The sequence below is a fragment of the Macaca mulatta genome, chromosome 3, assembly GCF_049350105.2.
Source record: "Macaca mulatta isolate MMU2019108-1 chromosome 3, T2T-MMU8v2.0, whole genome shotgun sequence".
Classification (NCBI taxonomy): Eukaryota; Metazoa; Chordata; class Mammalia; order Primates; family Cercopithecidae; genus Macaca; species Macaca mulatta.
The window spans coordinates 156272358-156293940 of NC_133408.1; the positions used below are offsets into that span (position 1 = coordinate 156272358).

The following is a 21583-nucleotide window of genomic DNA, read 5'->3' on the forward strand; positions in this document are numbered from 1 at the left end:
CATAGCTTGAAGGCAGTTGCGGAGACAGGGCTGGTCCTCGGAAGAGAAGGCCACAGGGTGTGTAGAGTTAGGTCATCACCACGAGGCTGTGAGGGCAGAGCCACAGTAGCTTCCATCACCTTGTGAATCACCAATGCTCAGCCTGTGGCCGGCTGGACAGATGCCTGCTTATGCTGTGCTCACGGCTGTCTGGCTGCACACACAACCGCAGAGCATGCCCTCTCTGGCTAGGACAGAAAGAAATTGAAGCCTCTTTAACTCTGCCCCCCAGCTTTGCTCCCTTGCTAGGACTTCCAGGCCATGGCTATTGAAGCCATAAGGCAGGATTACTTACTCAAGGGGAGTTAGTGGAAACAGAAGTATTGCGGAAGCCTCTTTCTTTTCAACTGTGCTTGAGCACATCAGACGGAGTCCTCTTCATAGCACAAAACAACTTGCTCAGATTCTTAGGATTTTACCATGGCACCCTAACAGTCTGGCCACGCATTAAGGACCCCAAAGAGAAGGACTTGCTCTGCCAGAGAGCTGACTGTTCTGTATTTTACAGAGAATTCTGGATTCAGTGTCAACGGACATCTGAGTACAGACTGTAAAGAGTTAAAATATGTCTATAAGAAACAGAGCCAGACCCTGAAATTGAAAGCTCTGTGCCTCCCTGCGTGCAGTCAGTTCCACGCTGTCCTCTCTCCCAGTTCTACTTCATAAAAAAACACATGAGTGAAATTTAGGGAAATAAGAATTCCTGAAATTAAAGCAATTAAGTTTTCAGTCAACCGTATGAAAAGCTCTAGACAAAGAGGGACTTTCTATTTCGAAATATGTATTTCCCAGAAAACCATTACTATATCTAGCTAGAATTTGTACAAAGAATGATTATGAATAAAGTATATATTCAAATGCTTCTGTTAATTTAGTCATGGTCAAAGAGGAGAGAAAGGTGATATAAAGGAACTGGCAAAGATTTTATAAGATAGTACATTTTTTGAAATTTTGTCTGCAAGACTGATTTAAATTATCTATAGATGAGCTAAATCTGTCCTATAGATCAATTAAATGAATCACTATTTTAAATATATCACATTCTTAATCACACTGAATTAAATATAATTGCATATTCACTGCATACATCATAATGTTAATTAGGGGAAACATTTTGAATCAAATATATTGAGATATATAGCACTTCAATTTTCTTCTTATAAAAAAAGCTGTATGACTGAGTCAGGTAAAAAAAAAAATCCGGCAAATATTCATAGAAAGGTAAAGAAAGACTAGATTAATTGACATGTCACATCAAGGCTTACAAATTGTAGAGGAATTCCTATTCTTTAACTATATGACAGTATATAAGACTTTGAGTTAAGGAAGCAAGTTTGCAACAAGTTTAAAAAAACATAAAACAGGAGGCCAGGCGTGGTGGCTCACGCCTATAATCGCAGCACTTTGGGAGGCCGGGACAGGTGGATCACAAGGTCGGGAGTTCAAGACCAACCTGGCCAAGATGGCGAAACCCTGTCTCTACTAAAAATACAAAAAAGTTATCTGGGTGTGGTGGTGGGCACCTGTAATCTCAGCTACTCAGGAGGCTGAGGCAGAGAATTGCTTGAACCCGGGAGGCAGAGGTTGCAGTGAGCTGAGATTGCTCCACTGCACTCCAGCCTGGGCAACAGAGCAAGACTCCATCTCAAAATAAGTAAATAAATAAAAATAAAACACGTTGTTTACTGTTGTTTCTCAGAGACGTATAATTATTTTAGAAGTGAATAAGCCTTAAAATGCTCAATGCTTTTTAAAACTTTCCTATAAAATCCAGAATGTATCTAAATTTTTGGGCAACCTGTAGTGATTGGAGGACCGTGATTGTTTACTCATTTGGTCACCTAAACATCCCAAGCAATGATGTGTTCTGACAGCAGACTGATAACAGGTTTTTTTCACTCCTTGGAGTAAAAAAAAAAAAAATCAGCAAGCGAAGCTTTTGGAAGCCACCCCATAGAGCTGGAAGAGCTCAACCCCTCCCTTTACAGGCAGAAAATGTGCTAGATTGGAGGTGAAGACCCTGGAGCCAGATAGCCTAGGCTTAGTCCTAGCCCTGCATTGAAGGGAATGTGAACACTCAGTGCCTCCGTTTCCTTCTAGGCTTCTTGTTCTTAGATTCCATGAATTAATATTTGTAAAATGCTTAGAACTGTGTCTAACACACTGTAAACACTAGGAACAAATGCTAAGGTCATGCTACTCATCAATGCCTCTGTGGGTTAGAACCAGCCCTGGCCCATGGACATGCTCATTCTTCTTTTAGACCAGGCTCTTTGGCATCCCAACTCAGAAATACCATAGGAGCCTATCATAGGAAGTATGATGTAGTGTAAGGAATATAGGATTCAAAATCAACAACTAGGATTCAAACTCTGATATTTATTGACTCAACTCTCTGAATCTTAGTTTCTTCATCTGTAAAATTATGATGATCATAACAAACCCAAGTCACAGACTTGTTCAGAGGAGCAAATGAGATAATGTACTTTGAAAACCATAATCTACTCTGCAAATGTTATGTAACATTATAATTGTGAGCTCAGCAAAGCCATGAGAATGTTTCAAAACTGCTTAGGACATCAAGAAGTTGGGTTGGGGAAAATTCTTAATAGGGTCTCTCCACATCCTCATTTTCCATTTATTCATTGTTTTAAAATTGATTTTTCTTATGATATAATTTTTATATATATGTACAGTCATGCATTGCTTACATTCTGAGAAATGCGTGAATAGGCAATTTTGTCATTGTGCGAACATCATAGAGTGTGCTTATACAACGAACATCATAGAGTGTGCTTATACAACCCTAGGTGATATAGCCTACTACACACCTAGACTGTATGGTGTGGCCTTTTGCTCCTAGGTCACAAACCTGTGCAGCATGTTACTCTGCTGAATACTGTAGGCAATTGTAACACAATGCTAAGTATTTGTGTATCTAAATATATCTAAAGATATACGTATGTCTTTATAAATATACAAATATATCTTTAAATATACTAGTATATATTTATAGATATAAATGTATAAATGTATCTATAGATGTACTAGTATACATATTTATAGACTAGAAAAGGCACATTACAAATATGATATTATTAGCAGGGTGTGGTAGCTCATGCCTGTAATCCCAGCACTTTGGGAGGCTAAGGTGGGAGAATTACTTGAGCCCTGGAGTTTGAGGTCACAGTGAACTATGATCACATCACTGTGCTCCAGCGTAGGCGATGGAGGGAGACCCTGTCTCTCAAAAAAAACTTAAACAAAAAAATAGAGTCTTACGGGACCACCATAATATATTCAGTCTATCATTGATTGAAATGTCATTATGCAACACATAACTATATATATGCACACACACTATATGTACATACACATGCATATACATGTGTTGTGTGTGAATATAATATAATATAATATAATATAATATAATATAATATAATACAAATACTCATATCTCTACCACCAGGCTCAAAAAGGAAATATTACCTGTGAAGTCCCCTGAATATGCCATCCTAGCAATATTCCTCCCCCTCCTGGAAAAGTGGGTAAATAACAATTGTAAGTCGTGTGTTTGTCTTTCCTTTGCCTGTAGTTGCGCTACACATGTGTGTGCCCAGAGAATATTCTTTATTGGATGCATGGGGTTTCCTTCTTGTCTCAGAGATCTCAAGCTTTATAGTATCTTCCTGCAGCTTTATAGTGTCCACCTTATTCTTTGTCACTATTTCCCTTTCCCAGCCAATAAAGCACATGTACCTCTCTCATTCAAATGAACTCATAAAGAGAGATTTTAGGAAAGAGCTGGTTCACCTCAGGTTCACCTGAGCAAGGAATGGGTGTCGGTGACTGTGGAAAGTGGAGCACCGCTGCCAAAACAGTGCAAGGACCCAGTAAATGGGAGGGTCTTGACTCGGGATAGCCACTCTGACATTCATTGGAAGTCCTAGATGGTCGCCTTGCCTTACACCTTAATGGAGAAAAGGCTAAAAAGATACATCAAGGCAGATTTGAAAGCTATACTAAGGAGCTTGGACTTTTCCTGCAGGCTTTTGGGAAGCAACTGAAGCTTTGAAGAAGGAAATGACAGCCTGAGACTGCTTCAAGGCAGAAGAGATAGGAGACCAGAAGGCCAGTGAGGAAGTACCTAGGCTGGGCCAGGAGTGCAGGTGTGGCTGGAAGGGCTGCCCAGAAGCAGCACTGTGGACGGAGCTGAGCAGGACTTAGTGACTGGTTAGATATAGAAAATGCCAGAGAAAGAGGAGGTGGTGATGACTGAAATTTCAGAGTTACCTAAATGCAAGCACGGTATGTTCATAACCAAAATAGGTAACAAGGAGAGCTAGGTTTGAGAGCCAAGCTGATTAGTACAGAATGCTAGTGGTTATCTCTGGTGTTATCCAGAAAATAAAGATTAATTTCAGCCTGAAAATCAGGGACTTAAATGAGATGATCTCGAAAGCCCTTTCCATTTTTGTAATTGTGCAATCCTCAGAACATTCCCCAGAATAGTAGGCAGAAGCAAAAGAAATTCAGGAGTTTGAACATCAGAGAGAGCTGTTTTCTGATGCCTGCTCCAATGGGAACTGGGCACTGTGACTGAGCCTTCGGCTTTCTGAGTCTCCTCCTCCTTGAAACTAAGTGTGATAAAGCCTCACAGGGCTGCTGTGGGTCTTATTGTACATGAAAATGCCCACCTCAGTGCCTGGCACATTCTGGGTGCAGGAAAAAGTTTGATTTCCTCCCTCCCTTCCTTCCTTCCTTCCTTTTTCCTCCCTTTGTTACCATGGGAGAGAGTCAGGCTGGTTCCCTCCTGGTGCTGGTGTGAAACCTGCTTTTTAGACTCTTCTGCAGTTCCCCAAAGCAGCTATTGTCCCAAAGAACTGCTTTCTGCCAGCGATGCTCAGTTTTACCCTAAGACATGAGAACACCTGGCTTTGAGGGAAGCACAGGTAGCAAGGAGACCCCGGCAGCAAATGTGTAGTTGTTCTTCCAGCTAGGCCCCAGTCCCACCCTAAATGCCACATCCAGGCACTGTGTGTACAGTGCTGAGATGAAGCAACCCCATCTTTTCCACACAAATGAGCAGCAAACATATTTGCTGATTATCTTTAAGGGACATAGTGAATCAGACTGAGATTTACTCATATTTGCACAAGGCTTTATATCTGAGATACTGAAAGCTTAATCCAAGCCTTCCCTGTTAGTTGAAGTCCTACTGTTAGAGCTCAAAGGCAGGGTGCAGCTCTGTAAGCCAGTCCCTGATGCCTTGATACCAATCATTGAGTTTATCAGGATTCTCCACAGGAAGAGACAAGGAGCACCTCTCCTGCAGGGAATGCTGGAGTGTTACTTTTTCCTAGAAGCTAGTGCCTCAACACCTGTTCTACAGATCTCAGCTATGGAGAAAATGAAAAAGAAAAAGGTTGGAGTCCCCTGGCTTATGAAATTTGAATGCCTCTTGAACCTATTGTGTTTATTTTTTAGCACTAAATAAGACAAGATCAAGAAGTTCTGCAGATCCTATTCCAACATTGTGCAACGTCTCTATATTTACAAATTTTATTTGGTGGGTAGGGCAATAGAGACATAATTTAATCCTATTAGTTGTTGAGGAGATACTATTTAGAGAGCCCACTAATTCCTGTCCTGAAGGAGAAGACTTGAAGTGTGCAATATAAATATTACATTAACCCTAATACAGAGTTCTACATTTGTGTCTTACATGTGTGCAAACAGGTGCACAGAGGCTAAAGTTCTGGTTGTATTGCTCTCCCTCCATTTACAAAAGATCAGTGAGTTCCTGCAAGCTTGCAGATTCTCTGAGGAGACCCTTAGTGGTCATCTCCTCTTCATTCTTCTGCTGGCCCCATTCAGCAAGACCAACCACAAAGCAAACTGAATAGGCAAATGGGCTTTGTCTCTGGTGACTTTGCAGATGCACTAATTTTTCAGCAGCTGTCATTAAATGCCTACTGTGTGCTAGGCATAATACAGGGCCTTCGGACTAAAAGATGATAAGACAATTCCTGTGCTCTTGTTGATAGAAGGTGGCTAGTTTATGGTCAAAGACTCTCATTCACACCCACCAAATTGTTTTTATATCCCAGTGGATCCATTATATCTCTGGCAGTGCCACACACCAGATCAAGTTTGAGGCTTTGAAGTTCCCAGGATGTCACCTAGACTTAGAGATGAAGAAACACTAACAAAAGAAGAAACAAGACAACCACAAAAATCTGACCTTGAAGAGCTACCACCTCTATAATGGAATAGTTCAAATGGCTTAGATTTAAAATTGGTCTTTGCTCCTTTAAGGAGATTCCCTGAGCTCCGGCTATCTCTGCAAAATGGATGACTGATCACCAATAGAAACTTAATTATCAATTAATCGGTTGCTATCAAATTGCTGGTACATCTCAGTTATCTGCTACTCCTCAGAGTAATCCATAGTACTTTAGTGAAGAAATGCTTCCAATTAAACAGGGAAATAGCACTTACTAATATATCAAAGCAAATGTCTAGACCTAAAACATTTTTATTAATTACAAGAGTCAGTGGGTTTAGCATCTCTAAGATTCTATTTGCTAATTTATTGCCACTGAAAGTGAAGAAACAGTTGTTGATATATAAAATAGAGCATTTTAGGTGGTTTTTAATCATAAAAAGTCAGTAGATGTAAAAACTCTGCATTGCATGTGGCAGACATTTGACCTTAAGGAATAAGGTCACTATACAGAAACTTTGTTTGTTCTTAAACAGTAAAATGATTTGAAACATACTTTGATCATTTTGTGATTATTATCATATAGAACAATAATAGAGAATTTCTTACTTCCTAATGATTTTCCTGGACGTATAGTTACATACAAAGATGTAATGAAATTTACTCTCCTTTTCTTCCAAGGTATACATCATTTTCCTTAATACCTTTTCCTGTTCCCATCATCTACCCCAGATTTGCCAATTCCCAGCTATCTCCTCAGGACAGTCAAGAGCCAAATACTCCCATTTGTCCCTTATAAACTCTTTTAACTTCCCTAATTTCTGAAAAAAAAAAAAAGCTTTAATAATATAGTTTTATATCTCTATACTCATCCCCCATCTACTTATAATTAATTAACTTGTTCATTCATTCAGTTAGTATTTACTAAATATCTACTATGCATGATATTTAATCAACTACTAGCAATACCATGGTGAACGAGTAGGGTCCCTGCTCGCAGAGAGCTGCTTGGGAGAGGTTTCACATTATCTTGTAAATCACACAAGCAAATGTTAAGTTGCAGCTTGTAACTATGTTACAGCTATGCTATGGTGCCCAGGTAGACGGTATTATGAGACGCTATACTAGAAGCATTTGACCTAGATAGTGGGGTCAGGGCAGGCCTCCTGAAGAAATGGTGATAAGCTAAGATCTGAAGGAGATGTAGGAGTTAATAAGGTGAATGGAAGTGGAAGGAGCATTTCAAGCAGGGAAATAGCATCTGCAGAGGTCCTTAATGGAAGAACACGTGACATATTTGGAGAGCTGAAAGAAGGCCTGCTCACTGGAGCACTAAGAACACAGATCTGGAGAAGTTGGGCAGGGGCCAGATGATGGGAAGGGAGCCATACAGGCCATGTTAAAAATGTTGTTCTTTGTCCTAAGAGCAATGGGGAAGCATGAATGTTTTAAATAGAGAGGGAGATGGTCAGATTTGTGTTTGAAAAAGAAAATCCTGCTGCAGTGTGAAGAACAGATCATCCTGGCAAGGGTAACAGTGGATGTGGTTTGTCTAGTTAGGAAGCCACTGTAGTAGTCCAGGAAGGAGTGGAGTGGCTAGGATGAAAACTGGGAGGAGGGGCACAATGGAGGTGACTGGATGGGTCTAGCAGGCATTTAAAAATGAAATTGTTGGGAATTGGTGATGGACTATATATGGGGACAGAGGGAGAGGGAGGAATTGGGGATGACACTTAGATTTCTGACTTGTGCACCTGGAGGAATGGTAGAGCCATTCACTGAGGTGTGTAGTATCCTAAGATCAGGCAAGGGGAAGATTGTGGTTTCTATAATGGGCGATGGGCGTGTTGTTGAATCTGAGGTCTCCAAGACATGTGAATGGAGATACTGAAGTGATGTTATCTACAAGTGCTGGGCTCTTTGTTTGTTTTGTTTTTATTGCATGGGAGGTCTTCCAGAAAATCTGCTAGACAAATTATAAAAGAAATATAACACTCATGCTGGGAACTGTTGTGAGAGATTTATGTAAACTAGCTTGTTTAATAGTTACACAAGCTCTGTAAGGTAAGTACTATTTTTTTAGTTCTCTCTGCTTTATATTCCAGTTGAAATTCATCTCATCAGACTTGCCTGCTAGAAGCATTACCTTTGCATCAAGGGCTCAGACATTTAAAAGTTTTGTTTCTCTTATAATAGCAGTAGCTAAGTTCCATCTTTAGGCATGCACATCTTGAACCATGGTGTGAATTGTGATAGTAAGGTTTTAGAGTCTATAGTGTCTTGTGAAATTGGAGCCATTGGGTCACTAGAAATATTTATGCCTATCTGTGGCTGTTGGTCTATTTGCATGATTATCCTTGCCATTCTCCTCCAAGCTCTGAAAAGACACACTGAAAGGTTTCTTTCCAGCTTGTTCACGTCTGGACTCACATTAACTCTATGACCATATTTTATTCCAGACACTTCTGAGAAATTCATCAGGCTGTGAAGCGCGCCGTGATGAATATCGAGCAGAGTTTACCACAGCTTTGCAGCGCGTTGACTTATTCATGGGTCAATTCAGCGAAGTCCTCTTAACATCTATATCCACCTTCGTGAAAGGAGACCTCACCATCGCTAATCTTGGGACATCAGAGGGTCGCTTCATGCAGGTAAGTGCTTTCTGAGAGTAGCTGTGCCTGTTCTATCTGGTATTATGCAATTAATTTGCTTTTGTTTTTGTAGTAAGGTATTTGCAAATACTGTAAAGTCCAAATCATAGTAGAAACTGGAACACAGACTGAAAGCCAAACAGTGAAGCCTGGTCCACTTTCTGTTAAATGTGTTGTCTCTTTTTGTTAAGTTCTTGAAGCTTTCAGTTTGAATCTGGTTGCTTTAATTTTCTCATCCGGCATGCTGTGGGGTGTTGTTTTTTTTTTTTCCCCATTCATAATTTCTGTCACATGATTGGAAAATAAAATGAAACAATTAAAGCACTTCTGGGCAATTTTTTTTTTATTTCAAGGGAAGCTACAGATCAAAGGAGAGCTATTGTGTGAACCACGCATCTCCATGAGAAGAAACATTCACATCATTGAGAAATATTGGCAGGAGTTAGGAAGGGACAACATTATCATCAAAATTCCATTGTAACTCAAGATCTCCTGATTCTGTAAAATGATAGGGTTGGACGCAAATAAGTTCAACTACAAAAAAAATCCAGATTTTATTAAGAAATGGTTTTAATGGATAGCAACAGTGTTTCCATACAACAAAAGTTTCCATTTCAACTTACTGTGTTTCCTAGATACAAGAACCATAGCACTTTGCAGAAACTAAAATACTCTCTTGTTGGATTAGTTTTTACTGTTTTGCAGTTATTGGTGCTTTCAACATGAGTTGTTAGTAGATTCTTGATGAGGGAAGAATGACAATAGCATCTATGGAAATCTTGAACTTCTATGAATACTAGAAATATCTTTTAAAGGGAGATGCTCATTTCATAATTGTCTGATGTAATTAATACCCCCATCAGACAATAACCTCCAGTAAATCAACAGAGAATGATAAGCTTTTCCTATAACTTGCCTATCTATACATCCTATGTGTGTATTCTTCTACAAAACATTTTTTTAATTACCACTCTCTTTATAGCAGCCTGGATATTGATCATTGTCATATTTTAACACGTGTAAGCTATGTTTTTCTTGTACTAATGGCATGGTGGAATTTTTTCAAGGTCAAAAACCACGTAAATAGAACCTTCCTAGCCCAAAACTAATCAGACAGGTCCTGTTATCTAACTATTCAAATAGTAATCTCCCTTCTGTTGCTTCACAGTGAACTACACCTTTTCTCCCCCTCTTTCTTCTGTCCATTCCACTGTGCTTATTTACCCAACTCATCTATCTTGACCATTTAATTCTATCCTTAACTTCTCAAACCTGAAGGAGGGATGCCCCGCCCCTCCCACAGAGACATGGGCTCTCATGTATTTGAAATATGGTCACATCTATTATGTGTAAAATGTGTAGTATTGTTCTGTGTTTATACATGTTTTTAATTTACATCAATGGCATTCTATAAAATTGCAAAACTGCAAAGACAGACTGGAGAAGCTGGCATCTATTGATTTCCTAATGTGTTCGTTATGTTGATTTGCCCCCTTTTATCTTTATTACTGCTTTTTTTTTTTTTCAAAATCGTCCATTACCTCGCCAATCCGGTTTTGTATGAATAAGCTTTTTATGATTACTTTAGCTCTGATGTTTTTTTAACATCAAAAGTTCCCTGGCCTATTTCCACATTCTAAAGTTGTGATAAAATTCCTTATTTAAATATGTTGCTTTATTAACTGAGTGAATTCTGCTGCGTGACAGAGTCCATCGCCCAAAGGATGTGTCACGCGTCAGTCTCGTTATAGAAACGCTGTAGCAAATGTTTTATTCTTGTCTGCCAGCCTTTGTATAAAATAAACTATATTTTGCCCATTAGCTATGCACCCAAAACGAAAGGTAAAAATAAATGCTTATTTTATAAAAAGTACTGGTATCACTGATTTTTTAAAAGTGGCTTTTAATTTATCAAATAAGTATCAAGAACTACCTAACTTTGCTTTACTAGACAAATGAATGAAGCAAAGGAAACAGTGACACAGAACCTACCTTTAAGAAATTAAATTTTAGTAGGAAAGATAAACATATTTACCTGATAATAATAGTACATATGAACAAAGGGCTATTCGAAACCACAGAGGATCTGTTTCTCTGACGCTTGCCTAACAGAATTTCATTCCATTATATTTTATAAAGAAACCTAAAGCATTTGAAGGATCAAACAATCAACATCACTGAAGTCCAGATATTTACAGTAACTAATAGTGGGGGAGGAGTCAGGAGTGGAGCACGGATATGGCGACCTCCCACTTTAATCTGTCAGAGCAGTGACTTCCTACAAAGTTCTGTAAATGTTTTGACTGCGCCACAGTGCTAAATCTATGGCTAGGTCTAAGTTTCCACAGCTCGTGTTTTAGTAAATACGATGAAGTTTCTGTTACAAAATAGAATGGACATTTTTTTTTTTCCCAAAGACAGCTGCCCTGCACAAAAAGGAACAGAAAAATGATTTTACTTCCTTCCTACCCTGAAGCCTAATGGCAAAGTTGCTTTGCAGATTTTTTTCTCCCAAGAGTTTGCAGCTGTTTCTGTCTTTCCTATTGTGCTTATGTTCAGCTCTGGCTGGGAACACAAGCTACAGCCCCAGCTGTTGGGTGCAAAGTGAATCAGGTATTTCACAGTGGTTATTTGATTAGAAAGAATTATATTGTTTAGCTAACAATATTTTGTGTATGGCAAAGAAGACATTTTTGACATGTTCCTAACGTTTAATGATATGTAACTTATCTTGTACAGGTGCAGCTATATCTGAAAATACTGATGCATCCATATATTTAAGTCTCAATATCTGTAGAGCCATGTCAATGTAGATGAAGATTTAAAAACAATTTTTATTTGCATGATCACTCTCTTGGGATGCTCTGAAGTAAAATAGTAGGGTAAGCAATGTTTGAGATAGTGTAAGTGAACAATGAGAACATGCCTTCTTACAAACTGGGGAAGGAGATGTAGAACAGAGCCAGACTTGGGAACATTAACACAGTGTACGCAGCTACGTGGGAGAGAGAAGAGGGATTCTCATGAAGATCACAGGACTAATCACAGGGATTGTCCACGTCTCCCTTCTGAGCGCCTCGTCTAATCTACGTCCAAAACAATGCTTCCTTGATTTTTTTTTAACAGCACTTGTATAAGGCCTTTAATCTCTAAATGCAAAGCATTGCTATTAAAATATTTGTGCATGACTGTCAGGCCAGGGAGAGTGAGTGGATCAGGGATGCAAGGGGGAGGTGGGGGGCCCTTTCAAGACTTGTTTCAAGTTCAGCTCCACAAATATTCACTGGGCAACTACTGTGTGCACTACACTGTGCTTGCTCCCAGTGGCCACCGCCTGGGCACTCTCACTGCTGCTACTGAGCTCCGTGGTTCCATCCTAGCTCTTCCCACATGCCGCTTTCCCCTCTCCCAGTTACTAAATGCTGTTACTGCCCACTCATCACTCCTGTTCTCTTCTGCCTCTTAACTGGACCAGTTGGATCTTAAGTAAGAAATCCAAGGAGATAGAGATCACCTAAAAAGATGTCCCATGTTCAAGATCATTACTTATGACCACTATTTAAAGGACTGTGTTAGTAATCAGTGAACCTAAAAATAATTACTCACTTCCAATAAGAAGAATTCGTTTATCTATTGACCTCCTGTCTTCAGATTCCTTCAGTTCCCGTGCCCCCATGATGGCATGTCAGTGCTTTCTTTGAGAAGCCTGTAGTATGCATCACGTTTGGAATTACTGCCATTTTAGAGTATGTAGACGCAGATCCCCAATTCGTCAATGTTGTGAACATCTGGCAGAGACACAACTGAAGGAAGCTTCAACTTGAACAATGATTCTCTTTAGGGATTTCTAACTTACCCATCTCTTTTATAAAATGATCAGATAAAAATATTATCTGCCTCTGCCTTTTTTTATGTGTACATCATTAACTTAGTTTTAACCCTAAAGAATGTTAGCTTTGGCTTTATTATTATTATTATTATTATTATTATTTTTCACAGAGTCTCGCTCTGTTGCCCAGGCTGGAGTACAGTGGTGCAATCTTGGCTCACTGCAACCTCCACCTCCAGGATTCAAGCAATTCTTGTGCCTTGGCCTCCTGAGTAACTGGGATTACAAGCATGCACCACCATGCCCAGCTAATTTTTGTACTTTCAGTAGAGATGGATTTTTCACCATGTTGGCCAGGGTGGTCTAGAAATCCTGGCCTCAAGTGATCTGCCCACCTTGGCCTCCCAAAGTGCTGGGATTACAGCTATGAGTCACTGTGCCCAGAAGATTTGGTATATTTCTTTAGAGGAAAATACACTCAAGAGTTCTGAAATTTCTTTTGTGTAAGAAAGAACTTTTTAGAAATAATAATTTCAGTTATGTCCATAACTAAAAATCAAGTCCAGTTTATGTTTAGTCTCCCAAAATGAATTGACACATGCCTTGAAAGACATACCTTGTACATTGTTACATGCATAGAAATTTAAAATATCGTAAATATTTGAAATCAGAGGACAAGGCTAAGCTTCTGTTTTGGCTTTTGATAGCAAGGAGTAACTGAGATTTCTTGCACTGGTGCTTTTGGAAAGAGCACAGAGACATTTTAAGACATGAAATATATATGATGTATCAGTAGTTTCTTGAACTTTTATTACTTTTTAATTTCAGAAACAGGTGTACCTTGTGTATAAATTGGCAAATTCTACAATCAACATATTTGAAATACTGATTTGAAAGAATTGGTTATTTTAAAATTTAAACAAATTTCCTAACTTACTCGGTTTTTAGATATTCAAAATATTTTTTTACAAATGCTTCAATCTGGTATTGACTCATTTTGACTCATCTCAGAAAGTTGAAGCACACACATCAGTATTGTAACAGAGAGAAAATTGTTTTGCCTTTTGGATGTATCTGGCCTTTAAAATGTCAAGTTGGTATAGAAGGACTTGTACCCATTTACCAAAAAGAACAAAGGAAAGAACAGAGTAAACTTCATTTAATTCACTGTTTGCTACCTGGCACTTTGTCTTACCACTTTCTGAGCTATCAGTACCAATCAGCAATTTCTACTTCTTATTTTTTATTTTTTTCTTTTTCAGAAAACTAGATATTTACCATAATTGAAACAGATAACTCTACTCTTCATATTCTGATTTCTTTTTAAATAAACACCAGTTTCTATCACATACTGAAGAAAATAGGAAACCTGAAACAGGAAAGCAGAAAGAGGCATCAGAAATACCTTGAAAACGCAGATTAAACTCTTTTAGGTTAATCTAGATTCTGAAATATTTAAAAACCTCGTGGCTTCATTAAGGCTTAAATAAGCTTCTTATTTCAGTCTTTTTGTATATTAAGGCAACAGATATGCCTTGAGGACCAGAGTCTGTATTCTGTATTGGGAACTCCAGGGTAAATAGATGTACTCTCTGAATTCATAGGTCACATCCTGCTATAACCTGATCCATTTATGATTAGTGTCATCTTCACTCCATTTTTTCATTGAGTTTCAATTTCCAATAATTGGCCAGTCATGGTGACTCATGCCTGTAATCCCAACACTTCGGGAGGCAGAGGCCGGAGGATTGCTTGAGGCCAGGAGTTCCAGACCAGCCTGGGCAACATAGTGAGACCCATCTCTACAAGACATAAAAAACTTAGGCGTGTGTGGTGGTGCATGCCTGTAGTCCTAGCCATTTGAGAAGCTGAGGCAGGAGGATCGCCTGAGCCCAGGAATTCGAGATTACAGTAAGCTATGATCATATCACTACATTCCAGCCTGAATGACAGAGCAAGACCCTGTCACTTAAAAAAAAAAAAAGAAAATCCAATAATTTGCAACATCTTTCATTAAGAATGAAGCTTTCCTTATTCCTCAACAGAAATCCTATATTGTTCTTAAGTTCTAAATTAGAGTCAATCTAGATGATATCAAAGCTCCCGTTCAGTTTTATTGGCCTTAAAATAGAAATGCATATTTTTTGTTTGTGTAAAAGGAAACTTCAATTTTCAAAAGATTGTGTGTAGGCTTCTTGGCCACATTTTAATCTATATTTCTGTAAGACTGAATCATTTCCAATCAGATTTACTGTGTTTTGGGAGGGGAGTTTTTTGATTTGTTATAGGGATGGGGTTTCCCTATGTTGCTCAGGCTGGTCTTGAACTCCTGGGCTCAAGCGATCCTGCTGCCTCAGCCTCCCAAAGTGCTGGGATTACCAGTGTGAGCCACCACACCTGGCCCTACTATTATTTGATCCCAGGATAACTATGCGAAGAAAGGCTGTGTTGCATGTTTTCTAACATGCTTTCCATCCAGTTCAGATGCATTGAAGGCCACTGAGAGTGTCACGTGTGGAAGCCATACCAGTAGAGTTGGATGTCGTTGCCTCAATGAAAGTAGTACAATGCCAACAAGCATTCCAGTGGTTACTCAGATCTCTCCAAGAATATTAAAAGATATGAAATGTTCTTAGTCCAAAGCAACTCTGATTAAACCCTATGTCTTGTTCTACCCTCAACTTCCAGGGGTCTCTCCCTTTCCTTCAAGAGGTCCACTCTCACACACGCTGTTCCAGCCCCACCATGCGCCACCTCCAACACGTCTGCTCTGCACCCACCCATAGGATATGCCACCAACCTTTCACTGCCTCTGCCAAGCACAGGTGCCTAGGGAGTGCCTCGTCTCCTGCTCTGACTGCTTTTCCTAAGGAGAAGCCACTTTTGTTCCTTCCATCCTTCCCCTGCCTCCAGCCCCTCCAGGACCCTGCTTCACAGAAGACCAGTCTGACCATGAGGGACTGTTCTTCAGAACACTGACTGGTGTATCAAGCAGGGGATACCCAAGTATTTTCTCAGGCAGGAGGAATGGGAGGAAGGCTGTGAACCCTCTTACTTAATTTAAGAAAACATTTGGCAGAGAACTATAAACCAAAACCACAATGAAGTACCACTTCACACCCAGTAGAATGGCTAGAATCAAGAAAATAAAAAATAACAAGTGTAAGTGAGGATGTCAAGAAATTGGAGCCTTCATACACTGCTGGTGGAGATGTAGAATGGAACAGCCACTATAGAAAATGGCTTGATACTGCCTTAAAGGGTCAAATAGAGTTGCCATAAGACCCAGCAATTCCACTTCTGGGTACCCAAGAGATGTGAAAATATATGTTCACACAAAAAGTTACCAATATTCATAGCAGCATTACTTTTTAGCATAGCGGCCAAAAAGTGGAAAACCCCAAAAGTCCATCAAGTGATGAATACATAAATAAAAGGTGGCATATCCATATAATGAAATATTATTTTGGTGATAAAAAGGAGCGTGAAGAACCTGGAAAACATTATATTAAGGCCAGGCACGGTGGCTCACACCTGTAATCCCAGCACTTTGGAAAGCTAAAGTGAGCAGATCACTTGAGGTCAGGAGTTCAAGACTAGCCTGGGCAACATGGGGATACCCCTTCTCTACTAAAAATACAAAAATTAGCTGGGCATGGTGGCCCACGCTTGTAATCCTAGCTACTCGGGAGGTTGAGGCAGGAGAATTGCTTAAACCCAGGAGGCGGAGGTTGTAGTGAACTGAGATCGCGCCACCGCACTCCAGCCTGCGCAACAGAATGAAACTCCGTCTCAAAAAAAAAAAAAAAAATAAAAAAAAAAAAGAAAGAAAGAAAAAGAAAACTTTGTGCTAAGTGAAAGATGCCAGGCACAAAAAGACCACATATTATAGGATTCCATTTGTATGAAATATCTAGAATAGGAAAATCTATAGAGATAGGAAGTAGATTAGTGGTAGTCAAGGGCTAAGAGGATATGGGGAGACTGGGAATGACGGCTAAGGGATGTGGGTCTTCTTTTTGAGATAATGAAAGCATTCTACAACCCTGTCTCAAAAAATTAAAAAATTTAAAACTGTTCAATTGTCCACTTTAAAAACAATGGGGGAAGTACACAGAAACCTCATACAAACATCTTATGTTAAATTGTATTCATCAGTCTTAAAACTTAATTCTATTAATAAAATGGTTTAATTAAAGATAAAACTGTATATGGGAGGTAAGGAGATAGGGCCTTTACATATTGGTGGATATCTCACACAAATTTACTTTGTTCAGGTTTACAAATTTGGGGGCCTAGCCACAACAGTTTTATTTGTACATGTATTTCTTCCCCATGTGCTACCTACAAGAGGCTATGTGAGATCAAAACCACAACCATCCAGTAAATTCAGATTCTGCCCTGCCCCAAATGTGTTAGTCCTGTATTTTCAAGGCCATAATAAAGAAAAAATATTTTGTGACCTGAATACTAAAGATTAGTTGTTGAACAGTAGGAACTCAAAAGATAATTGTTGGTCTTCTATTTTGTGCTAATTCTTCTACGATTGCCAGGTTATTTATCGTAAGAATTACACCTACATGCCCAATTTAGTTCTGTCCCTAGAAATATCTCCTTGACAACCAAAAGGAACTCCTAATTTCTGGTACGCATTGCTTCAAGGGTATTTTGAGAGTTAAAGTGGTTAATCGATTATTTAGAATCCTAGCAATAAGAGAAAGAAAAGAATTAAGGGTAGAAAAACATTTACAGCAGTAGGTATCCCTGCAGAGAACGGGCTAATGATCAACTAAAAGGCATTTGCATCTGCGGTACAACCTCTGTGCAAAATTCCAAATGGCATTCTCATTTCCAAGTCACCTCACTTTTCCATGTGCCTTCCTGTCTTCTCATCTTCATCCCATTTTCTATAGCAAGTGACATTCATGCTAACTCATGATCAAAAGTAGAGCTTGGTGAAGTATACTAGTAGCATTTTCTCTATGCCATCAAAAACTATTTAGACGCAGAGACTTTCTCCTTAGGCACACTTAACTTGTGCAGCAAAAATTACTGAAACACGGAGTAACTGGCAAGGCAAATAGATTGTGAAATTTGTTTTAGTACTTTTACTCACGAGTGGCTCTTGGGAGCTCAGAGTTGAAGCTTTTTCGATGGTATTTACTCTGGTGCTCCAAGGGCCTAGCAGTTGAGTGTTTAAGAGGTCAAGCACATGGATCTGGCCTCAGATAAAGCTCTGTGGAAATCTGACTCTTGTACTTTCTAGCTGAAATTCTATGTTGTATTTTTCTTTAAAGAAAATAATAGTACCTACCTTATAGGATTATTGTGAGGAGTAAACAAAATCTCCTTTTAAAGCACTTAGCACGATGTGTGACTCAGTTACCTGTTATGAAAGTACCATACATTTGGTGCTCTTCAGACAAAGCTCTTCCAGAGGATACACATATCAATCAATCCAAGTCCAGAGATGCAAAGAGCTTCCGAAAAGAAAGAGAAAGGTTAATTCTTTCTGGGAAAGGACTATCTGGATGGGGTTCAGATATTTCATAAAGTCACAGATGATGACCTAGTAATTAAGAAGGGATTGCTTATTATAGATTCGGGAAATGGTATTAAAGAGAGCAAGAAGGTAGGAGAAAAAAAAGAGCTCTAGGAGGTGATTGTTTTGTAGCTGGTCTAAGTAGAATGGAGGAAACCAAGGAGACAGACACAAAATGCAGATGTCCATTGCAAGGTTCATAGTAACGAATAATCTTCAGTGAAGTGCAAAGCACAGAATGAGATGGAAAACAAAGTCAGGGTATTAAGACAGACTGGTGTTCTGTGTTGCTTTTGACCTGTGTGTGAGAAAAGGAGTTTTCTTGCTTTTGTGTTTTTGTTTTTGTTTTGTGTTTTGTGTTTTGTTTTACCTTTGCAGTTTGAAGTGATTGGCAACAGCCAAAGAAATATGGGGGGTACTGGGAGGGAGGATAGGAAAAATGAGATGTGGTAAGCACCAGAAGGGAGTTAATATTGCAAAATTGGGTAGCCAAAATCTGGATGATTTGAAATAGAAGCTTAAGTCTGACATCTGATATTCTGCTTGTAACCAGCACCCAAAGGGAGGTGGGACTGGTAATTGAATTTCTGTTCACTTTGCCTGCAAAGGTCACCAATACCTATTGGGCCCTAAATTTAGGAAATAACAATAGTTTCCAACGTTTCCCATCCTGACCAAGTGACCCTTGATCCATCACTTAACTTCTGTGCAAATATAACCACCCTTTTTAATGGAGACGTTTGTAAAGCATTGAGTGTTTAGGGTAGAACAAACATTAGAGCACAAATGTCATGATGTTTAACTTTTACGGCTGTATGTACCGCTTGGTTAGTTTCTCTATCAACAATCTACTCTCTGAGAACAAATTAGGTACTTTGAGAATCTTCCCAAATTGCTTCAGGCTACTTGGCTCCTTTATGGTGCTGAAGAAAAGATTCACAATTGTTCCCCAGGACATTTATATGTTGTATGTGTTTGTTAGAGTACAAAGCAGTTAATTATTCCTGTAATTTTCATTCCCATTATATGAATGAGAAAGCTGAGGTAGAGGTAGTGACTATGTGATCGTAATCGCACAGATGCCCATGTTTGTCCTGTGATTTCATACCTCCTGCGAGTAAATGCGCATTCAGTGCAATGTAGAAGACTATTAGAGATGTTAGGCAATTTCACAATTGCCTAATTCATGTCTAGGGCTGTGCTGAGCCTCCTCCACCTTCATGTATATGCAACCCAGTGGCCTACTTAAGAGTGAAAGTTTCTCTGAGAACTCCAACACCTTCCTAAAAATCTAAGTGTTCATCTAAGATAATCATTCGGATTTTATCCCAATTGTTGTCAATCATACTCTCTGAACTTTATTATTACTGGGTTCTAGGAACAGGACAGATGGAAATTAGATAGCTGGGAAACATCCCAAATTTTAAATACCTGAGAGCAAAAATGACATCAATCATCAAACCTCATTTCCCAGGCATTGTTAAAACCATCAGACCTTATTTTAAAGCCAGACCAAGAAGCAGAGTTTTATAATCCAAGTAATAATATATCGTGGGACAGTGGTTTATAAAAAATACAGCACATCATTTCAAAGTAGCTGGGGGCCTGTTTTGACCTGAAAAGATCTATAAATATGGCTTAAGAGTAGCACAGCTGGAACTAGCTCCAGTATTCCAGTCTCCACGTCCACTACTCTTAACCATTACGTCAAGGGAAACTGCCTGGCGGGGAGGATTAAGAGGATAGATTTAAAAAATAATCCAGAATCTTTGTAGCATGTGTGGTGTCTTCTTTCTGGAGAGAGTTTTTGTTCCTCCATTTCCCAGTACAATTGCAGGGATTTGTCTGTATGTGTTGCCAATTGATTGAAAGATCTCCTTCCCTTGAAACCATTAAAAGACCATAGGCAAAGTCTGTCTTGGGGGTTCAGATAATTTGGCTTCAAGACAAGAGATTAGAAGATGACATATTGATTTACAGTGAGAGGAACTGTTGGGTCTTCAGTTCAAACACCCACAAGCCCTGCTGCTAATCTGTTATTACCATTATCATCCACATTTTCCACTTATATTTAAACTGAGCTTGTTGGAATAAGGATGTTATAACTTTTTTGCTTTTTAGGTTGTGGTTTCTCGATCAGGACCATCAACCCCTCATGTGAATTTTCTCCTGGACTCTCACCCGGTGTCTCCAGAAGTGATTGTGGAGCATCCATTAAACCAGAATGGCTACACACTGGTTGTCACGGGGAAGAAGGTAAGCTGTTCTCACAGGGAATTTCCGTAGATGTGGTTTTTCCCAAATGGATGTTTACAACTGGTGTCATTTGGCCCTTTATAATGTCTCCCTTCATCTTAAATTTACCCCTCCTCCATTAGGTTCTTTAGTGAGTATTCCAGAGATTTTCTGAAATCGAGTTAATTTGTTATTCAAGGAAGACTAGACCTAAGGGAGGTCTTTTTCAGAACTTCTCCTTTTGTCCTATATTTCTCAACAAGAAAAACAAACACACAGAATGAGAATTACAGTCCTAATGGCAGAACTCTAGTGCAGGCAGATAAATCCTGGAAATGTACATTGGAATCCAACTCCAACCAATAATCCCTTTTCTCCTAGAGAAGAATGTGCATCTTGATGCCGGAATGATACGCAACTTACTTAGAATTTTCCAGAGGTTCAGGAGTGTTTTCCCACCACTTAAATTATACTGTCATGTTATTTTAAAATCATCTCAGACAGGGCACAATGTCCCTACTATGTAGAACCTCTAATGCTGCATGACAGTGCTATGCTCACTGGACAATAATGTTACTTTTTCACATACCTGCTAACAATAGAGGAAAGGAAGGAATCAGGTTTTTAAAATTGTAATCACTGTTATGACATGATTTGCACACATAGGTGCTAAGTCTAGTAAATTCTATCAAATGATATTTACATGTACCTTTTGTGTACTTGCTTTATAATTAATGAACAAACTAGATACCCGTCTGGAAGCTCTTTCCACCCCTTCTCTTCACAGATCACCAAGATCCCATTGAATGGCTTGGGCTGCAGACATTTCCAGTCCTGCAGTCAGTGCCTCTCTGCCCCACCCTTTGTGCAGTGTGGCTGGTGCCACGACAAATGTGTGCGATCGGAGGAGTGCCCCAGTGGGACATGGACTCAACAGATCTGTCTGCCTGCAATCTACAAGGTAGGAATCTCTAACAGCTGGCATACATGTTTTTTGTTTGTTTTTTGATACAAATCCCACTAAGGAAAAAAAATTAAAAACTCAATTTACTTATTTAGCT

General features: G+C 39.2%; 1 protein-coding gene and 1 pseudogene across 3 annotated transcripts in view; one reads left to right on the forward strand and one right to left on the reverse strand.

The window, feature by feature from the left end:
* The window catches only part of MET (MET proto-oncogene, receptor tyrosine kinase), a 117102-nt gene that overhangs the window by 44949 nt on the left and 50570 nt on the right, over positions 1–21583 (forward strand). For all 3 annotated transcript variants that reach the window (XM_015134737.3, NM_001168629.2, XM_077994958.1), the window contains 3 exon segments: positions 8725–8916; positions 20409–20543; positions 21310–21483. In XM_015134737.3, the coding sequence (XP_014990223.3) occupies positions 8725–8916; positions 20409–20543; positions 21310–21483 (501 nt within the window).
* LOC114677219 (U7 small nuclear RNA) lies at positions 8212–8262 on the reverse strand (annotated as a pseudogene).